General features: G+C 49.1%; 1 protein-coding gene across 1 annotated transcript in view; it reads right to left on the reverse strand.

The window, feature by feature from the left end:
* Positions 1 to 17,217, reverse strand: part of LOC115180172 (signal peptide, CUB and EGF-like domain-containing protein 1) — a 92,959-nt gene that overhangs the window by 22,068 nt on the left and 53,674 nt on the right. The window contains exon 8 of the mRNA XM_029742052.1: positions 15,594 to 15,710. Coding sequence (XP_029597912.1) covers positions 15,594 to 15,710 — 117 coding nt within the window. The remainder of the gene's footprint in view (positions 1 to 15,593; positions 15,711 to 17,217) is intronic.

The following is a 17,217-nucleotide window of genomic DNA, read 5'->3' on the forward strand; positions in this document are numbered from 1 at the left end:
GGGGAGAGAAAGGAAAGCAGGAGAGGAGGGAGAGGAAGAGAGGTGACTGGAAGAAAAAGAGAGGGTAGATGGAAAGGGGTCGAGAAAAAACACGAGGAGAAGGGAAGTAGGTGGGGAGGGCGAAAAGAGAAGGGAGGGGGGGAAAGACCAAGAGAAGGAGGACGGTCAGATATTGCATGTCTCCAATAATCAGTCCAGCGTGCAACGAGCCAAGTCAGATAAATTAAGACAAATATATACAGTTGAGTGATGTAAAAGAACATCAAAATAAAATAGTCCTCAGATGTCAGGGCCTGTGTTTTCCTATAACAATGTATCCTGATATAAGGCTGACCCTTTGAACCGATGACCTCATTGAAAGCTGAGCTCTCAAGCAATGACCTCATCGAAAGCTGTGCTCTCAAGCAATAACCTCATTGAATGCTGTGCCTCAAGCAATGACCTCATCGAAAGCTGTGCTCTCAAGCAATGACCTCATCGAAAGCTGTGCTCTCAAGCAATAACCTCATCGAAAGTTGTGCTCTCAAGCAATGACCTCATCGAAAGCTGTGCTCTTAAGCAATGACCTCATCGAAAGCTGTGCTCTCAAGCAATAACCTCATCGAAAGCTGTGTTCTCAAGCAATAACCTCATCAAAAGCTGTGCTTTCAAGCAATGACCTCATCGAAAGCTGAGCTCTCAACACTAACAGAATCACTTGCTTTCTTTCTCTCCTCTTCCATCCTTATTTGCTTTTTGATGATTGCTTTCTTAGAGAGAAAACCCTCTTTCTCTCGGTTCTGTCCTCTCTACTCCCCCTTTCCATCTCCTCCACTTTCTGTTCATTTCTTCCTCTCGTCTCGCTCATGCTGTGTCCTCCCAGGCAGTTCTACCCTGCAGTAGAATCCCTGGGTATTTTAAATCAATCACGGCTTTTCCGTTTCCTTGGCATGCCGACAGCAGATCTAATCTCTATCTCAAACAGGAGGGATGGCTACCTTCTCTCTCACACACACATTCTCTCTCTCTAAGGTGCTAGCTATAACCGAGGGTTCTACATGGAACCCAAAAGGATTATCCTATGGGGACAGCCGAAGAACACTTTTGGAACACTTTTCTAAGAATGTACCCCCCCTCTCTCGCCACTTCTCTCTCTCTCACATACACACCACCTCCCCTGCCGTCCCTCAGATGCCAATTGCCCACCATCCCAGACAAGTCTACAGGTATAACACTATCGCACCCAACCTACCGGCCCAAACTTCCCCAACACAGACAAAGATCCCTAATTATTCAATAAGTCTGGCAGCCATAACCACTGGCATAGCATAGCCACCACATTTCCCCACGCTTAATGGCCACTCTGTGGAAGCCTGAGCCCAATAATGGTCTATATAATTACCTTTAATAGCCCTTAAATAAGCTTCAAACTTAAATAAACACATTAAGCATCCACACATCTTGAAATGATAAAAAACTGTGTGTGAGAGAGAGAAATGGTGTGTGTAAATGAGAGAGAGGGAGTGTGTATGTCTGTATGTGTGGGAGAGGTAGATATAGAAAGAGTGTGAGAGAGAGGAAGAGAGATAGAGAGAGAGAAATAGGAGAAACAAAGAGATAGTGAGAAAAGCAGAGTGACAGGAGGGGGGAAGTGAGACAGGGGAGTGAGAAATGAGACAGGGGGAAGGAGAGGGGGAAGGAGACAAGGGAAGGGGAAGGAGACAGGGGAGTGAGAAGTAAGACAGGGGAGTGAGAAGTGAGACAGGGGAGGGGGAGTGAGACAGGGGAGTGAGAAGTAAGACAGGGGAGTGGGAAGTGAGACAGGGGAGGGGGAAGTGAGACAAGGTAGGGTGAAGTAAGTCAGGGGAGTGGGAAGTGAGACAGGGGAGTGGGAAGTGAGACAGGGGAGTGGGAAGTGAGACAGGGGAGTGAGACAGGGGAGTGGGAAGTGAGACAGGGGAGTGGGAAGTGAGACAGGGGAGTGGTAAGTGAGACAGGGGAGTGGGAAGTGAGACAGGGGAGTGGGAAGTGAGACAGGGGAGTGAGACAGGGGAGTGGGAAGTGAGACAGGGGAGGGGGAAGGAGACAGGGGAGTGGGAAGTGAGACAGGGGAGTGGGAAATGAGACAGGGGAGTGGGAAGTAAGACAGGGGAGTGAGAAGTGAGACAGGGGAGGGGGAAGGAGACAGGGGAGTGAGAAGTAAGACAGGGGAGTGAGAAGTGAGACAGGGGAGGGGGAGTGAGACAGGGGAGTGAGACAGGGGAGTGAGAAGTAAGACAGGGGAGTGAGAAGTGAGACAGGGGAGGGGGAGTGAGACAGGGGAGTGGGAAGTGAGACAGGGGAGTGAGACAGGGGAGTGGGAAGTGAGACAGGGGAGTGGGAAGTGAGACAGGGGAGTGGGAAGTGAGACAGGGGAGTGAGACAGGGGAGTGGGAAGTGAGACAGGGGAGTGGGAAGTGAGACAGGGGAGTGGGAAGTGAGACAGGGGAGTGGGAAATGAGACAGGGGAGTGGAAAGGAGACAGGGGAGGGGGAAGTGAGACAGGGGAGTGGGAAGTAAGACAGACGAGGGGGAAGGAGACAGGGGAGGGGGAAGTGAGACAGGGGAGTGGGAAGTGAGACAGGGGAGGGGGAAGGAGACAGGGGAGTGGGAAGTGAGACAGGGGAGTGGGAAGTGAGAGAGGGGAGTGGAAAGGAGACAGACGAGGGGGAAGTGAGACAGGGGAGTGGGAAGTAAGACAGACGAGGGGGAAGGAGACGGGAGTGGGAAGGAGACAGACGAGGGGGAAGTGAGACAGGGGAGTGGGAAGTAAGACAGACGAGGGGGAAGGAGACAGGGGAGGGGGAAGTGAGACAGGGGAGTGGGAAGTAAGACAGGCAAGGGGGAAGGAGACAGGGGAGGGGGAAGTGAGACAGGGGAGTGGGAAGTGAGACAGGGGAGTGGGAAGTAAGACAAACGAGGGGGAAGGAGACAGGGGAGTGGGAAGGAGACAGGGGAGTGGGAAGTAAGACAGGCGAGGGAGAAGGAGACAGGGGAGGGGGAAGGAGACAGGGGAGGGGGAAGTGAGACGGGAGTGGGAAGTGAGACAGGGGAGTGGGAAGTAAGACAGGCGAGGGGGAAGGAGACAGGGGAGGGGGAAGTGAGACAGGGGAGTGGGAAGTGAGACAGGGGAGGGGGAAGGAGACAGGGGAGGGGGAAGTGAGACAGGGGAGCGGGAAGTGAGACAGGGGAGTGGGAAGTGAGACAGGGGAGTGGTAAGTGAGACAGGGGAGTGGGAAGTGAGACAGGGGAGTGGGAAGTGAGACAGGGGAGTGAGACAGGGGAGTGGGAAGTGAGACAGGGGAGGGGGAAGGAGACAGGGGAGTGAGAAGTAAGACAGGGGAGTGAGAAGTGAGACAGGGGAGGGGGAGTGAGACAGGGGAGTGAGACAGGGGAGTGAGAAGTGAGACAGGGGAGGGGGAAGGAGACAGGGGAGTGAGAAGTAAGACAGGGGAGTGAGAAGTGAGACAGGGGAGGGGGAAGGAGACAGGGGAGTGAGAAGTAAGACAGGGGAGTGAGAAGTGAGACAGGGGAGGGGGAAGGAGACAGGGGAGTGAGAAGTAAGACAGGGGAGTGAGAAGTGAGACAGGGGAGGGGGAGTGAGACAGGGGAGTGAGACAGGGGAGTGAGAAGTAAGACAGGGGAGTGAGAAGTGAGACAGGGGAGGGGGAGTGAGACAGGGGAGTGGGAAGTGAGACAGGGGAGTGAGACAGGGGAGTGGGAAGTGAGACAGGGGAGTGGGAAGTGAGACAGGGGAGTGGGAAGTGAGACAGGGGAGTGGGAAGTGAGACAGGGGAGTGAGACAGGGGAGTGGGAAGTGAGACAGGGGAGTGGGAAGTGAGACAGGGGAGTGGGAAGTGAGACAGGGGAGTGGGAAATGAGACAGGGGAGTGGAAAGGAGACAGGGGAGGGGGAAGTGAGACAGAGGAGTGGGAAGTAAGACAGACGAGGGGGAAGGAGACAGGGGAGGGGGAAGTGAGACAGGGGAGTGGGAAGTGAGACAGGGGAGGGGGAAGGAGACAGGGGAGTGGGAAGTGAGACAGGGGAGTGGGAAGTGAGAGAGGGGAGTGGAAAGGAGACAGGGGAGGGGGAAGTGAGACAGGGGAGTGGGAAGTAAGACAGACGAGGGGGAAGGAGACGGGAGTGGGAAGGAGACAGACGAGGGGGAAGTGAGACAGGGGAGTGGGAAGTAAGACAGACGAGGGGGAAGGAGACAGGGGAGGGGGAAGTGAGACAGGGGAGTGGGAAGTAAGACAGGCAAGGGGGAAGGAGACAGGGGAGGGGGAAGTGAGACAGGGGAGTGGGAAGTGAGACAGGGGAGTGGGAAGTAAGACAAACGAGGGGGAAGGAGACAGGGGAGTGGGAAGGAGACAGGGGAGTGGGAAGTAAGACAGGCGAGGGAGAAGGAGACAGGGGAGGGGGAAGGAGACAGGGGAGGGGGAAGTGAGACGGGAGTGGGAAGTGAGACAGGGGAGTGGGAAGTAAGACAGGCGAGGGGGAAGGAGACAGGGGAGGGGGAAGTGAGACAGGGGAGTGGGAAGTGAGACAGGGGAGGGGGAAGGAGACAGGGGAGGGGGAAGTGAGACAGGGGAGCGGGAAGTGAGACAGGGGAGGGGGAAGGAGACAGGGGAGGGGGAAGTGAGACAGGGGAGTGGGAAGGAGACGGGAGTGGAAAGGAGACAGGGGAGGGGGAAGTGAGACAGGGGAGGGGGAAGTGAGACAGGGGAGTGGGAAGTGAGACAGGGGAGGGGGGAAGGAGACAGGGGAGGGGGAAGTGAGACAGGGGAGTGGGAAGTGAGACAGGGGAGTGGGAAGTAAGACAAACGAGGGAGAAGGAGACAGGGGAGGGGGAAGGAGACAGGGGAGGGGGAAGTGAGACAGGGGAGTGGGAAGGAGACAGGGGAGTGGGAAGTAAGACAGGCGAGGGAGAAGGAGACAGGGGAGGGGGAAGGAGACAGGGGAGGGGGAAGTGAGACAGGGGAGGGGGAAGTGAGACAGGGGAGTGGGAAGTGAGACAGGGGAGGGGGAAGGAGACAGGGGAGGGGGAAGTGAGACAGGGGAGGGGGAAGTGAGACAGGGGAGTGGGAAGTGAGACAGGGGAGGGGGAAGTGAGACAGGGGAGGGGGAAGGAGACAGGGGAGGGGGAAGTGAGACAGGGGAGTGGGAAGTGAGACAGGGGAGGGGGAAGGAGACAGGGGAGGGGGAAGTGAGACAGGGGAGGGGGAAGTGAGACAGGGGAGTGGGAAGTGAGACAGGGGAGGGGGAAGGAGACAGGGGAGGGGGAAGGAGACAGGGGAGGGGGAAGTGAGACAGGGGAGTGGGAAGTGAGACAGGGGAGGGGGAAGGAGACAGGGGAGGGGGAAGGAGACAGGGGAGGGGGAAGTGAGACAGGGGAGTGGGACAAAGAGGAAGAGATAGAGTAGGTAGATGAAGAGTCAATAAGACATGCTGGGAGAGCAGAATCCATCTTGATCTGTCCTCTTCAATGGAGAGAGAGGGAGACAGAGATAGACCACCTAAAAGGAAGCGATTCCCAAACTTTCCATAACAAAGCCATCACCTACAGAGAGATGAACCTGGAGAAGAGTCCTCTAAGCAAGCTGGTCCTGGAGCTCTGTTCACAAACACAAACAGACCCCACAGAGCCCCAGGACAGCAACACAATTAAACCCAACCAAATCATGAGAAAACAAAAAGAGAATTACTTTGGTATTTGGTATTTTATTGGGATCCCCATTAGCTGTTGCAAAAGCAGCAGCTACTCTTCCTGGGGTCCACACAAAACATGAAACATAACACAGAATGACATAATACAGAACATCATTAGACAAGAACAGCTAAAGGACAGTACATACATTTTAAAAAAAGGCACACATAGCCTACGTGTGGACAGTAGTCACAATGCATACACACAAACTATCTAGGTGAAATATGGGAGAGGCGTTATGCCGTGAGGTGTTGCTTTATCTGTTTTTTGAAACCAGGTTGGCTGTTTATTTGAGCAATATGAGATGGAAGGAAGTTCAATGCAATAAGGGCTCTATATAATACTGTACGTTTTCTTGAATTTGTTCTGGATTTGGAGACTATGAAAAGACCCCTGGTGGCATGTCTGGTGGGATAAGTGTGTGTGTCAGAGCTGTGTGTAAGTTGACTATGCAAACAATTTGGGATTTTCAACACATTAATGTTTCTTATAAAAAGAAGAAGTGATACAGTCAGTCTCTCCTCAACTCTTAGCCAAGAGAGACTGGCATGTATAGTATTTATATCAGCCCTCTGATTACAATGAAGAGCAAAACGTGCCACTCTGTTCTGGGCCAGCTACAGCTTAACTAGGTCTTTCCTTGCAGCACTGGACCACACGACTGGACAATAATCAAGATTACACAAAACTAGAGCCTCTAGAACTTGCTTTTTGGAGTGTGGTGTCAATTGTGTGGCATTTTTTGTCATTTGTGTCAGTGCAGTACATGATGAGTGCCCTTCTCTATAAGCATTCTGAAAGTCTGTTGTTAATTCGTTTACAGAGAAATAGCATTGTATTTGGTCAAACATAATTTTTTCCAACAGTTTGCTAAGAGCTGGCAGCAAGCTGATAGGTCTGCTGTTAGAACCAGTAAAGGCCGCTTTACCACTCTTGGGTAGCGGAATTACTTTCCATCATTCTTTATGTCATTGATCTTGGCTTCATAATAAAGTTTATTCTTCTTTTCGTTGAGTTTAGTCACATAATTTCTCCAATGTGCAGTAAGTAAGCCAGTCAGATGTACAGCCAGACTTATTAGCCACTCCTTTTGCCTCATCTCTTTTAACCATACAGTTTTTCAATTCGTCATCAATCCATGGAGCCTTAACAGTTCTAACAGTCAGTTTCTTTACAAGATCATGTTTATCAATAATTGGAAGAAGCAATTTCATAAATTCATCAAGTGGAGTGTCTGGATGCTCCTCATTAATCACATCAGACAAACAAATATTTTTAACATCATCCACATAAGACTCACAGCAACATCTTTTGTATGATCTCTTATATACTATTTTAGGCCCAGCTGTTGGAACATTGCCTTTCCTGAATATAGCCACTATATTGTGATCACTGCATTCAATGGGTACAGATACAGCTTTAGAACACAGTTCTACAGGATTAGTAAAAATGTGATCGATACATGTGGATGATCTTGTTCCTGTAGTGTTTGTAAACACCCTGGTAGGTTGATTAATAACCTGAACCAGATTACAGGCACTGGTTACAGTGAGAAGCTTCCTCTTGAGCGGCCAACTTGATGAAAACCAGTCAATATTCAGGTCCTCAAGAAAGTAGACCTCTCTGTTTACATCACATACACTATCCAGCATTTCACACATATGATTTAGATACTGACTGTTAGCACTTGGTGGCATATAGCAGCACCCCTAAAGAAGAGGCTTTAGATGTGCCAAGTGAACCTGCAACCACAACACTTCAATAACACTTGACATAAGACCTTCTCTAAGCATGACAGGGATATGGCTCTGAATATATACAGCAACACCTCCCCCATAAGCATTTCTGTCTCTTCTATAGATGTTATATCCTTGTATTGCTACTGATGTATCATGAAATGAATTATCTAAGTGAGTCTCAGAAATGGCTAATATATGAATGTTATCTGATGTTAGCAAGTTATTGATTTCATGAACCTTATTCCTAAAGCCACACATTTTAATATGGGCCATTTTCAGCCCTTTCCTGGGTAGCTTATCAGAGATAGACATAATATTGAAAAGAGCAGACAAAGCAAGAGAAAGAAATATACATTCAGCAGTCCATTAATCAATTGGTGTGTGCGTGTGTGTGTGTGTGTGTGCTGCAGGGTTGAGGCTACAAACCCATAGGCTTGGCTCTCTCATCCCTGTCATAGCAGATGTAAGCAGTGTCCCCACGAGCTCTGTCAGCTTTCATGGCTGGGATCAATTCTTTCCTCTTCTGGCGCACAGCTTCAGGATAGTCCTCGTTGAGGAAGATATATACGTTCCTGTCAAGTTCTTGGCTCTTTCCAGAACAGCTACAGTACCTTGTCCTTGAATCTCAGGAACTTGACCACTATCGGGCCTATCACCTGGGCCGGTGGTGGGTTTTCCAGTCCTGTGGTCGCGCTCCACTTCAATCTTCCTGTGGTCCATCTTCAATGTCTCAGAGATCATTTCCCTCACTTTGTCCTCAGACTCCGTCCAGGTCTCATGTGGAGATTCTGCAATTCCATCCACAACCATGTTGTTTTGGCCTTGATTTTCCCTCGAGAGAGTCTGATTTATCTGTCATTGTTATCATGGATTCACACACAGAACTGATGTCCTCTCTCAATGACTTACAGATTGCTGTCATCTTGCCGTTCTTCTGTTTCAACTCGTCAAGCTGACCCTGGGAGAACTGCAAACTGTTCTTCAGGTCCTGGACCTCTCTGGTCAGGTCGTCCATTCTTTTATTAGTAGAATCCACGAGTATTTGGACAAAACACTTGAAACTATTTTCTTGTTGTAACAACTGCTTGTAGGCCTCTTTGTGTTCGTTTAAAATATCCTTCATTTGTGATAGAGACACCACTGGCACTGTCCTCAACGGTGCTCCCGCCGGCTTTGGTCTTTGTCATGGTAGCTAGTGACGTATGTTAGGCTGTTACTCCTCACGGTTCCTGACAGGGCAGGTCAAAGGGAAAATTGAAAACAACAAACCGCAGGGATCTAGACAGCCACAAACCCGGGACAATCTGCGGTCCCAGCCACTTGACACATTAGAAAGAATGAACAATAAAACAGAGCAAACTAGAATGCTATTTGGCCCTAAACAGAGAGAACACAGTGGCAGAATACCTGACCACTGTGACTGACCCAAACTTAAGGAAAGCTTTGACTATGTACAGACTCAGTGAGCATAGCCTTGCTATTGAGAAAGGCCGCCGTAGGCAGCTCTGACTCTCAAGAGAAGACAGGCTATATGCACACTGCCCACAAAATGAGGTAGAAACTGAGCTGCACTTCCTAACCTCCTGCCAAATGTATGACCATATTAGAGACACATATTTCCCTCAGATTACACAGATCCACAAAGAACTCAAAAACAAACGCAATATTGATAAACCCCCGTATCTACTGGGTGAAATACCACTGTGTGCCATCACAGCAGCAAGATTTGTGACCTATTGCCACAAGAAAAGGGCAACCAGTGAAGAACAAACACCATTGTAAATACAACCCATATTTATGTTTATTTATTTTCCATTTTGTACTTTAACTATTTGCACATCGTTACAACACTGTATATAGACATAATATGACATTTGAAATGTCTTTATTCTTTTGGAACTTCTGTGAGTGTAATGTTTACTGTTCATTTTTATTTTTTATTTCACTTTTGTTTATTATCTACTTCGCTTGCTTTGGCAATGTTAACATATGTTTACCATGCCAATAAAGCCCTTAAATTGATATTGAATTGAGAGAGAGCACCTCTGTGATTGCATTGCACACACATCTGGGCTGCCAGGGGCCAGCTGGTAGTTAGGCCTCTATTAACGAGGGCATAGCTCATTAAGACTCTCCTACATATGATGTACCATGAGGATCTCACTCAGGGAGGGGGGAGGTGGTAGCGGAGACCTGGGGAGGGAGAGAGGGATGGAAAGGAAATGAGAGCAATGAATGGAGCGGATAAGGAATGGTGACGTCTCATGTTCCATCCTTCTCATTCACTCACTCTCTCACTCATTCAATCTTCCACTCTCTATGCCCACTGATCTATCTCTCACTCACCCCTTATCTCTTGTATCTGCCTCTCATTTCAGATATCTCTTTTTGTTACCATCTCTGTCTCTCTCTTCCTTTCTCACCGCGATCTAATCATTTTAATCTTTCTAAGAATCTGGACGTGAGAACAGGGGTGTAATCTGTCAACGCATACACACACACACACGCACACACCCTACACACCCATCTTCCATCAATCTCCCATCCCTGTTTGACATTTACCACCGGTTCGATCAATACCCTGCTTCATCTGCGATCAATAGGTCCATTCTGAGCCCTGCTGCTCCCTGAATATAACCAGCCGTTACCAGCTCATTACCATCTATTACAGCCATCTGCCTGAATGGCTGGTTGACTGACTGGCTGGCTTACTCGCTGACTGACTGACTGACTAGCTGACTGGCTGGTTGGTTGGCTGACTGGGTACTGATAGTCTACTAGCTGACTGACTGACTGACTGACTGGCTACTAACTGTCTACTGGCTGACTGACTGACTGGCTGGTTGGTTGGCTGACTGGGTACTGATAGTCTACTGGCTGACTGACTGGCTGACTGGCTACTAACTGTCTACTGGCTGACTGACTGGCTGGTTGGTTGGCTGACTGGGTACTGATAGTCTACTGGCTGACTGACTGGCTACTAACTGTCTACTGGCTGACTGACTGGCTGGTTGGTTGGCTGACTGGGTACTGATAGTCTACTGGCTAACTGACTGGCTGACTGGCTACTAACTGTCTACTGGCTGACTGACTGACTGACTGGCTGACTGTCTACGGGCTGACTGACCGGCTGACTAACTGGATAACTGACTGACTGGCTAACTGGCTGACTGACAGGTTAACTGACTGACTGGCTAACTGACTGGCTGATTGACTGGCTGACTGGGCACACTGCTGCTGCTGGGAAGGCTGAGAGCCAAATGGAAAGGGCTAACATCCGCCTGGGCCAAGAGAAACAAACGCACTGGCTTACTGCTCCTTGCTCCTCTTAGGATAGGAGGTTGTGGGCCCAAGGCAGCACTAGGAGCTGTGTTTTCAGTGAGAAATCCAACACTATATGAGATATGAGAGCAGAACACTGTGTTACTGCTAAGTTAACCTGAGCCCTGAGCTAACGCAGAGGAAAAGCCTTGTGATGGTGGTTTAGGGTTCAACAGACGATTAGGATCGTTTGTAATTAACAAGGATAAATAGGATAAATAATCAACCGGTAATGAGAATATGGCTGAACGTTGACCTCTGGCCCTTGACCTCAATACAGTAAGTAAAACTCAGAGGGATCAACTGGAAGGTCATTGTTGCATAAGATGCTTGTGAGTCGATAATAGTCCTCTCAAAAGACAAAGATAGTATCAATCAATCAATAGTACTTATAAAGCCCTTCTTACATCAGCTGATGTCACAAAGTGCTGTACAGAAACTCAGCCTAAAACCCCAAACAGCAAGCAATGCAGGGGTAGAAGCACGATGGATGGAGAACGGAAAGAGGGAGAGGCAGCAAACAAGACAGAAATAAAGAAAGAGAAGAAGAAATAAAGGTTGTATTGTAACATGAACTGCAGCCATTGGAGAGAGAGTGAGAGAGTGAGAGAGTGAGAGAGTGAGAGATGAGGAATGTGGAAGCTCTTTGGCTGCTGCTGCAGGCTTATCTCTGAGCGCTCGGGTAGCCTTGGTAAGCACCTCGGGAAAACTGTAGTTTTACAAAATATTTACAGTAAAAAGCAATTAAACGTAATACATTTGTGGAAACACGAACCTGTCCAAATAATTTGGGGACGGGAGAAGGGGGTTCTACTGTTCATAAAAAGCAGAGTTTACCTCAGTGTGACCACCTCAGGCTGCTAATTTGGGAGACGACGGGCAGCTCGGGCCAGAGCCGGCCGTGTATTTATCAGAGGACTTAAACGGCCCGCTTTGTTTGCTTTGTCCCTAAAGACTCTCCTCCGTCTAATACCAGAGGCTCTATGGGCCGCATCTGGGCCAAGAGCAACTCCAGTAAAGAGCAACACAACAGTAAAATAAAACAGCAGGCAGGGCCGACGCCGGCCTGACGGAGGGAGAGCCCGGAACGGTTGAGGTCCGGAGCTGGGCCAGGCTGAGTCATGTAAGGTGATGGAGATAGGAGTGTTATTGTGGAGATTACTGGGCCTGACATGTTAATACACTGGGCTTTTGAGAGCGTCGGCACTTTCTGGAGGCTTTCTGTCTGGACGAGTGGGGCTAGAGGACTTTATGGGGAAGCCACTCCGTACAGTAGCTTCCAGTCTCTTGAGGACACAAAGTAAGTGGGAAAGTGAGGGTGAGAATCAAAGGTGTTGCTGACTATGATACAGTTCGTTTACTGAGATTAGCTTAGCCACATAAAGCATGTCCCCTAATAACCCAACGAGCTTGTAGCCTATCACCAGGGTTCTCCTTGTCAGTGTTAAGTGACTCCTGTAATGGCTCTTTGATTGGATTACAGGATGTGTGTGTGTGTTCAGGCTTTCGCTGGTACTGGGGAGAGGAATGCAGGCCAGTGGGGACGTGTCTCAGGTGCCCATACACACACTGTACAACTTGAGCAGCTCAGTCTCCCTGCACCGACCACACACACACTCACATAATGCAAACGTGTAAACACACATACACACGCACGCACACACATATAACTCATCCATCCCCCCCGACATGCACCTTCTAATCAAACATCTGGAAACTGTTCACAAAATCACTTTTCTTCTCCCTCTCTCCCTCTCCCTCTCTTCCCTCCGTCTCTCCCTCCGTCCGCAGGAGAGCCATGTGATAAAAACGCCCCCTTCCATTGGCACGTCTGTCATCGTGGAGTTAGGGAACCGTCTCGTCTGTCAGCGCAGATGAAAGGCTGTTTATCAGACGCCTGGGATTTAAACATGCCCTAAATAGTTTATATTGGAATGATTATGTTAGGGGGGGGGCAGGATGGTGCAGGTCCCACAGGGTCTGGCACACAGAGAGACAGAGCAGAGAGACAGAGCAGAGAGACAGAGGGCTCTGTCTACAGTACCTCACAGCATGACATTTACCTCCCCGCTAACTACTAACCCCACAAAACCACAAACTGCTGTCTACAATACTCGATCTACACTAACAACACATAACTACCCACTATCTCTATGCTATAATAACACCTCTACCCCCTGGGTCTATCTGCATGGTACAATACACCACTGGCACAACCCGAAATGCTGTAACACGTGACTATATTCAATATTCGACATTAGAGCACAGTCACACACTACACTCCTGTGGTCAGCTCAGCTGTGATATCAGCTAGCTTAGCCAAGACCCTGTCAGCCCATTTCACCTGTCACAGATCAGGAGATCTGTGTGTGCTGTTACCAAGGTTACAGGACGCTTTGGTCCAGGCTGGGGGCAGCATGGCGACAAGGTGGGACATGTGGTCTGAATAAAATGTCTTTAATGATCAATAATACCCCTGGCTGACTGACTGTGATCAGTGGGTGATGATCTGTACCGGACGGGGACAGCCAGAAGTAATGCTGAGTTCAGACTTTCCCTTCCTGATATGTTTGAGTGTGTGCTTTTGTGTGTAGTCAGTGTGGGTGTGTAGTTAGAGTGCATGTGTGTATTGATTGCTGACGAGTGTATGGTTAACTTGTGTGTGCATTCACCGTGCCTGCATGTGATTGTCTATCATGTAAGTAGGTGTGTGTGTGTGTGTGTGTGTGTGTGTGTGTGTGTGTGTGTGTGTGTGTTTGCCGTCAGTGGCAGATGCCTCCCTCCATGTTTTCCTGCTCCATCCCTCCACCCCTTCATGCCCAGCTGATGGATGGTGATGGGTGATGGATGTGGTGCTGTCTGTGCTGTCTCTCAGCTCCAGCTCAGATCAGGTCAATCACTGGTGGATTTATGGAGCCCAGGGGCCTAACCCAGCCAAATTATCTGGGCGGAACACAGCTGGACTGCAGCCCTATCCATCTTCTCCACTCAACTCGCCGCCGGAAAACACAGGAGAGGCTAACTTTTCATTTTCCTGCACCATAAAGGCTTGGCTGTCCTGTTAAGCACACAAATCAAAGGCAGACGGGAGACGGGAGGGCAAGCTGTTCACACAAGCTGCTGGGGTTTAAACTTGACATTGGAGCGACAGAGAGACTAGATGTTTTCTCACACTGCAACCAATGCTGGGCTGGACCCTTCCGGTCACAGATAACCTTGTTAGCAGACAATGATGTTGCCATGGAGGATTCTACGATATATCATTATCAACTGGTTTCACTGACCACAATGGTGCCTCTGTTATGATGTGTCCAAACAAACCTGTCCCCATGCTCTGCCTCACTTCAACCAAAGAGCTGACATGACAACTGAGAAAGAACGATATGCCTATTCTCTAAGCTGGAGATGGATGGTGGTAGGTAGTAACGCTCTCTGTTACCCCCTCTGATGTGTCTCCCCACTATACAGCTGGGTGGCGCTGTGTGAGTCTGTGTGAGTCTGTGTGTGTGTGTACTATATGTGTGTGAGAGACAAAGAGAGACAGTGCAGCGTAGGCCTCACTGTTCAAACAGCTCAAAGTTTGCCAGCCAGACAGACAGACAGCCCCGGCTCCAGTATTTCACACTTACATGCCACATTCTCAAACGTCTTGACACGAAATACACACACACACACACACACACACACACACACACACACACACACACACACACACACACACACACACACACACACACACACACACACAGGACATTGGACATAAAGAGTCGCCGCCATGTAACCTACAAGTCATTGCTATGGCGACTCCCACAGCAGTTCCCCTCCTCAAACATGTCTTGTCACATGTGGGCAGAATAGGTTGAGCAGCGATGCAACAGCACTTCCCACATCCTCAGTGTAGTTCTTCTTCAACGATTCTGATGTGAACCAACTCAACTCAACAGCCCTTTTGTTTTCTCTTCCCCAGTCTCTTCCTTCCGATCAGTGCAGATGAAGGAAAGGAGATTAGGAGATGAGGAGAGAAAGTAGCCACTATACGCTTGAGATGCACCCAAGTGTGTCTCATGCAAGCCAGACCACAGTGTCGCTGTTCCTCAGACATATCAATGATCCCTGAAACCAACAATACCGCTCCACATGAACCACTGTATTTTCCATTCGGGTGACCCTGGGGTCAGAACCATCAACAGCCCTGTTTGTTTAGGGACAAGCCTCAATCAACTATCTGCAACAACAAAAAAATGCCTTTCACTGTGTCTGTGTGGCATCCCGGTAGGGCCTGGGTCGCCGTCTTTGACGTCACAGGCGGAATTTGGGAAGTGGAAAAGTTTGGCGGCAACATCAACAACAACAACAGCAGCACTGCCAGTGACCGCGCTGGAGACCGGAGTCTCTCTCTCCTCCACGCGAGGAGGGGAAGTGAACTTCGTGCAGCAGGGTTGGTTGGTCTTGGCCCAAGATCACTCAGATACCACTCATACCAGCCACAGATACCAGACCCCTGGACCACCTCCGCATAGGATCCTCTCAACTCAGTACCGTTCAATACCACATAACCTGCCCATATAGCGTTACATTTTCCAAATACGGTCGAGTGCTGATACGGAATGTGCCTCCATTGTTAACAGAACTAGCAGTGTGTTCTTAAGATGAAACGAGCACACTAAAGGTTTGGGTGAAATCGAGGCATGAGTAAAAGCCGCTCGTCACATGGAGACAGAGAGAGAGAGAGGGGGAAGTCAAGTAGACAGAGGAGAGCAGTAGGGGACAGTAGGACCACAGGGACACACACACACCTATACACTGACCTTTGCAGGTCTTGCCGTCTGGCTGCAGGGTGAATCCCACGGGGCAGCTGCAGCGGACCCCTGTAGCCGTGTCCTTGCACGTCCGGTCACAGCCGCCATTGTTCACCGCACAGGTTTCTGGGTAAAACAAAAATATACAGTGGGAGAAAAGAGAGGCGGGGCGGGGGCAGGGGAGGGGCGTTAACCTACTGACTGGCACGCAGATCTAAAGAGAGAGTCTAAAGAGAGAAACGGTAGACAGGGAAGATATGACGGGTGGGTTGAGGAGAGGCTACACACAGTGGAGAAATACACAACAGGGTGACGTCGTGTATTCAGGGCATATTGCTTTTTCATCATACCCATTCAGACTTCATTTCCACGATACTAAGCACGCGTCGAGACATTCTAGTTATCCATCAGACCAGTGACAGGTTATGAGAACGGTACACAGTTGGAATTTCATAGGCGGTTCATAAACATGTTATAGACCGACTATAAACTCATACTCAGGATTCTCTGTTGAACATAACTGATTGGAACACCTAGTAGACCAATTTAGAGAGAGACAGATTTCTACAAAACATAAACAAGAGATTAATGGGCAACACGAGTTGAACTCAGAGAGGAACTCGGTAGCCTAGTCAAAAGCGATACTGAAGGTTACGTAGAGAAAACATGAGAGTCTAAAATCGAGTAGTAGTACCTAGGACCAAATGTGTATATTTTGACTCCAGGAAAAATGTTTTTGTATGTGGCCAAGATAAGGTTTGCTCTGACTTGTGAATATTGCCTGAGCTAATCCCAAAACAAACAGCACCTTATGGCATCTCCACTTTACCTGCGCAGCCCAATGTTGCTTTAGGAAAGCTGAGCTCACTAATCCCCAATGGGTGTCAGATACTGCTGAGGACGGTGAAACTGTACACTGTTATTAGAGCGGGGCTCAATAATAGGCTACTATATTTAATAAAGAACAGTTTCAGAATAACTACTTGGGTCTGGCAGGCTTCTGATATGTCCTGGAAAAAACTCTGTTGAATGTGCTTAGTTAAAGAGATCCTTTATCTACTTCCCCAAAGTCGTGGATACCATTTTTATGTCTCTGCGTCCTGTATGGAGGAAGTTAAGAGGTAGTTTCGAGAGCAAAGCTAACTAGCTTAGCACAAAGACGAGAAGTCTTTGGGTACAGCTAGTGATAATGCTAGTTAGCATTGGCTCGCAAAACTACCTCTAACTTCCTTCATACTGGACGCAGAGGCATAAAAATGGTATCCAGGGGTTCAGCCAAAATCCCAAACTATCCCTTTAAAGGTGACAGAAGACGCTGAAATGGCTCTGGCTATTTGGACATGGACATGTACGCAAATGAGAAACGGTGCACTTGTCTCTCTGGCACCTATTCCCAGCTCAATAAATGCAAAGAGGTTCTGTGCTTGCTTTAAGGGAGGAGGGAAGAGGATAAACCCTTTCAGACTGGCTAGCTAACACGCCCGGCTCTAGAGGTCACAGCATTAGCATAATACTGTCAATGAGTGCAGTGTCACGGACTGACGGCATCTCATCAGCGGGCTGATCAAACATGGCCGTCTGTTGGCAGCAAAAGCAAACTGCAGGTGGGTGCTGTGAGAGCCAACATGATGGC

Source organism: Salmo trutta, chromosome 40 (assembly GCF_901001165.1).
Source record: "Salmo trutta chromosome 40, fSalTru1.1, whole genome shotgun sequence".
NCBI lineage: Eukaryota > Metazoa > Chordata > Actinopteri > Salmoniformes > Salmonidae > Salmo > Salmo trutta.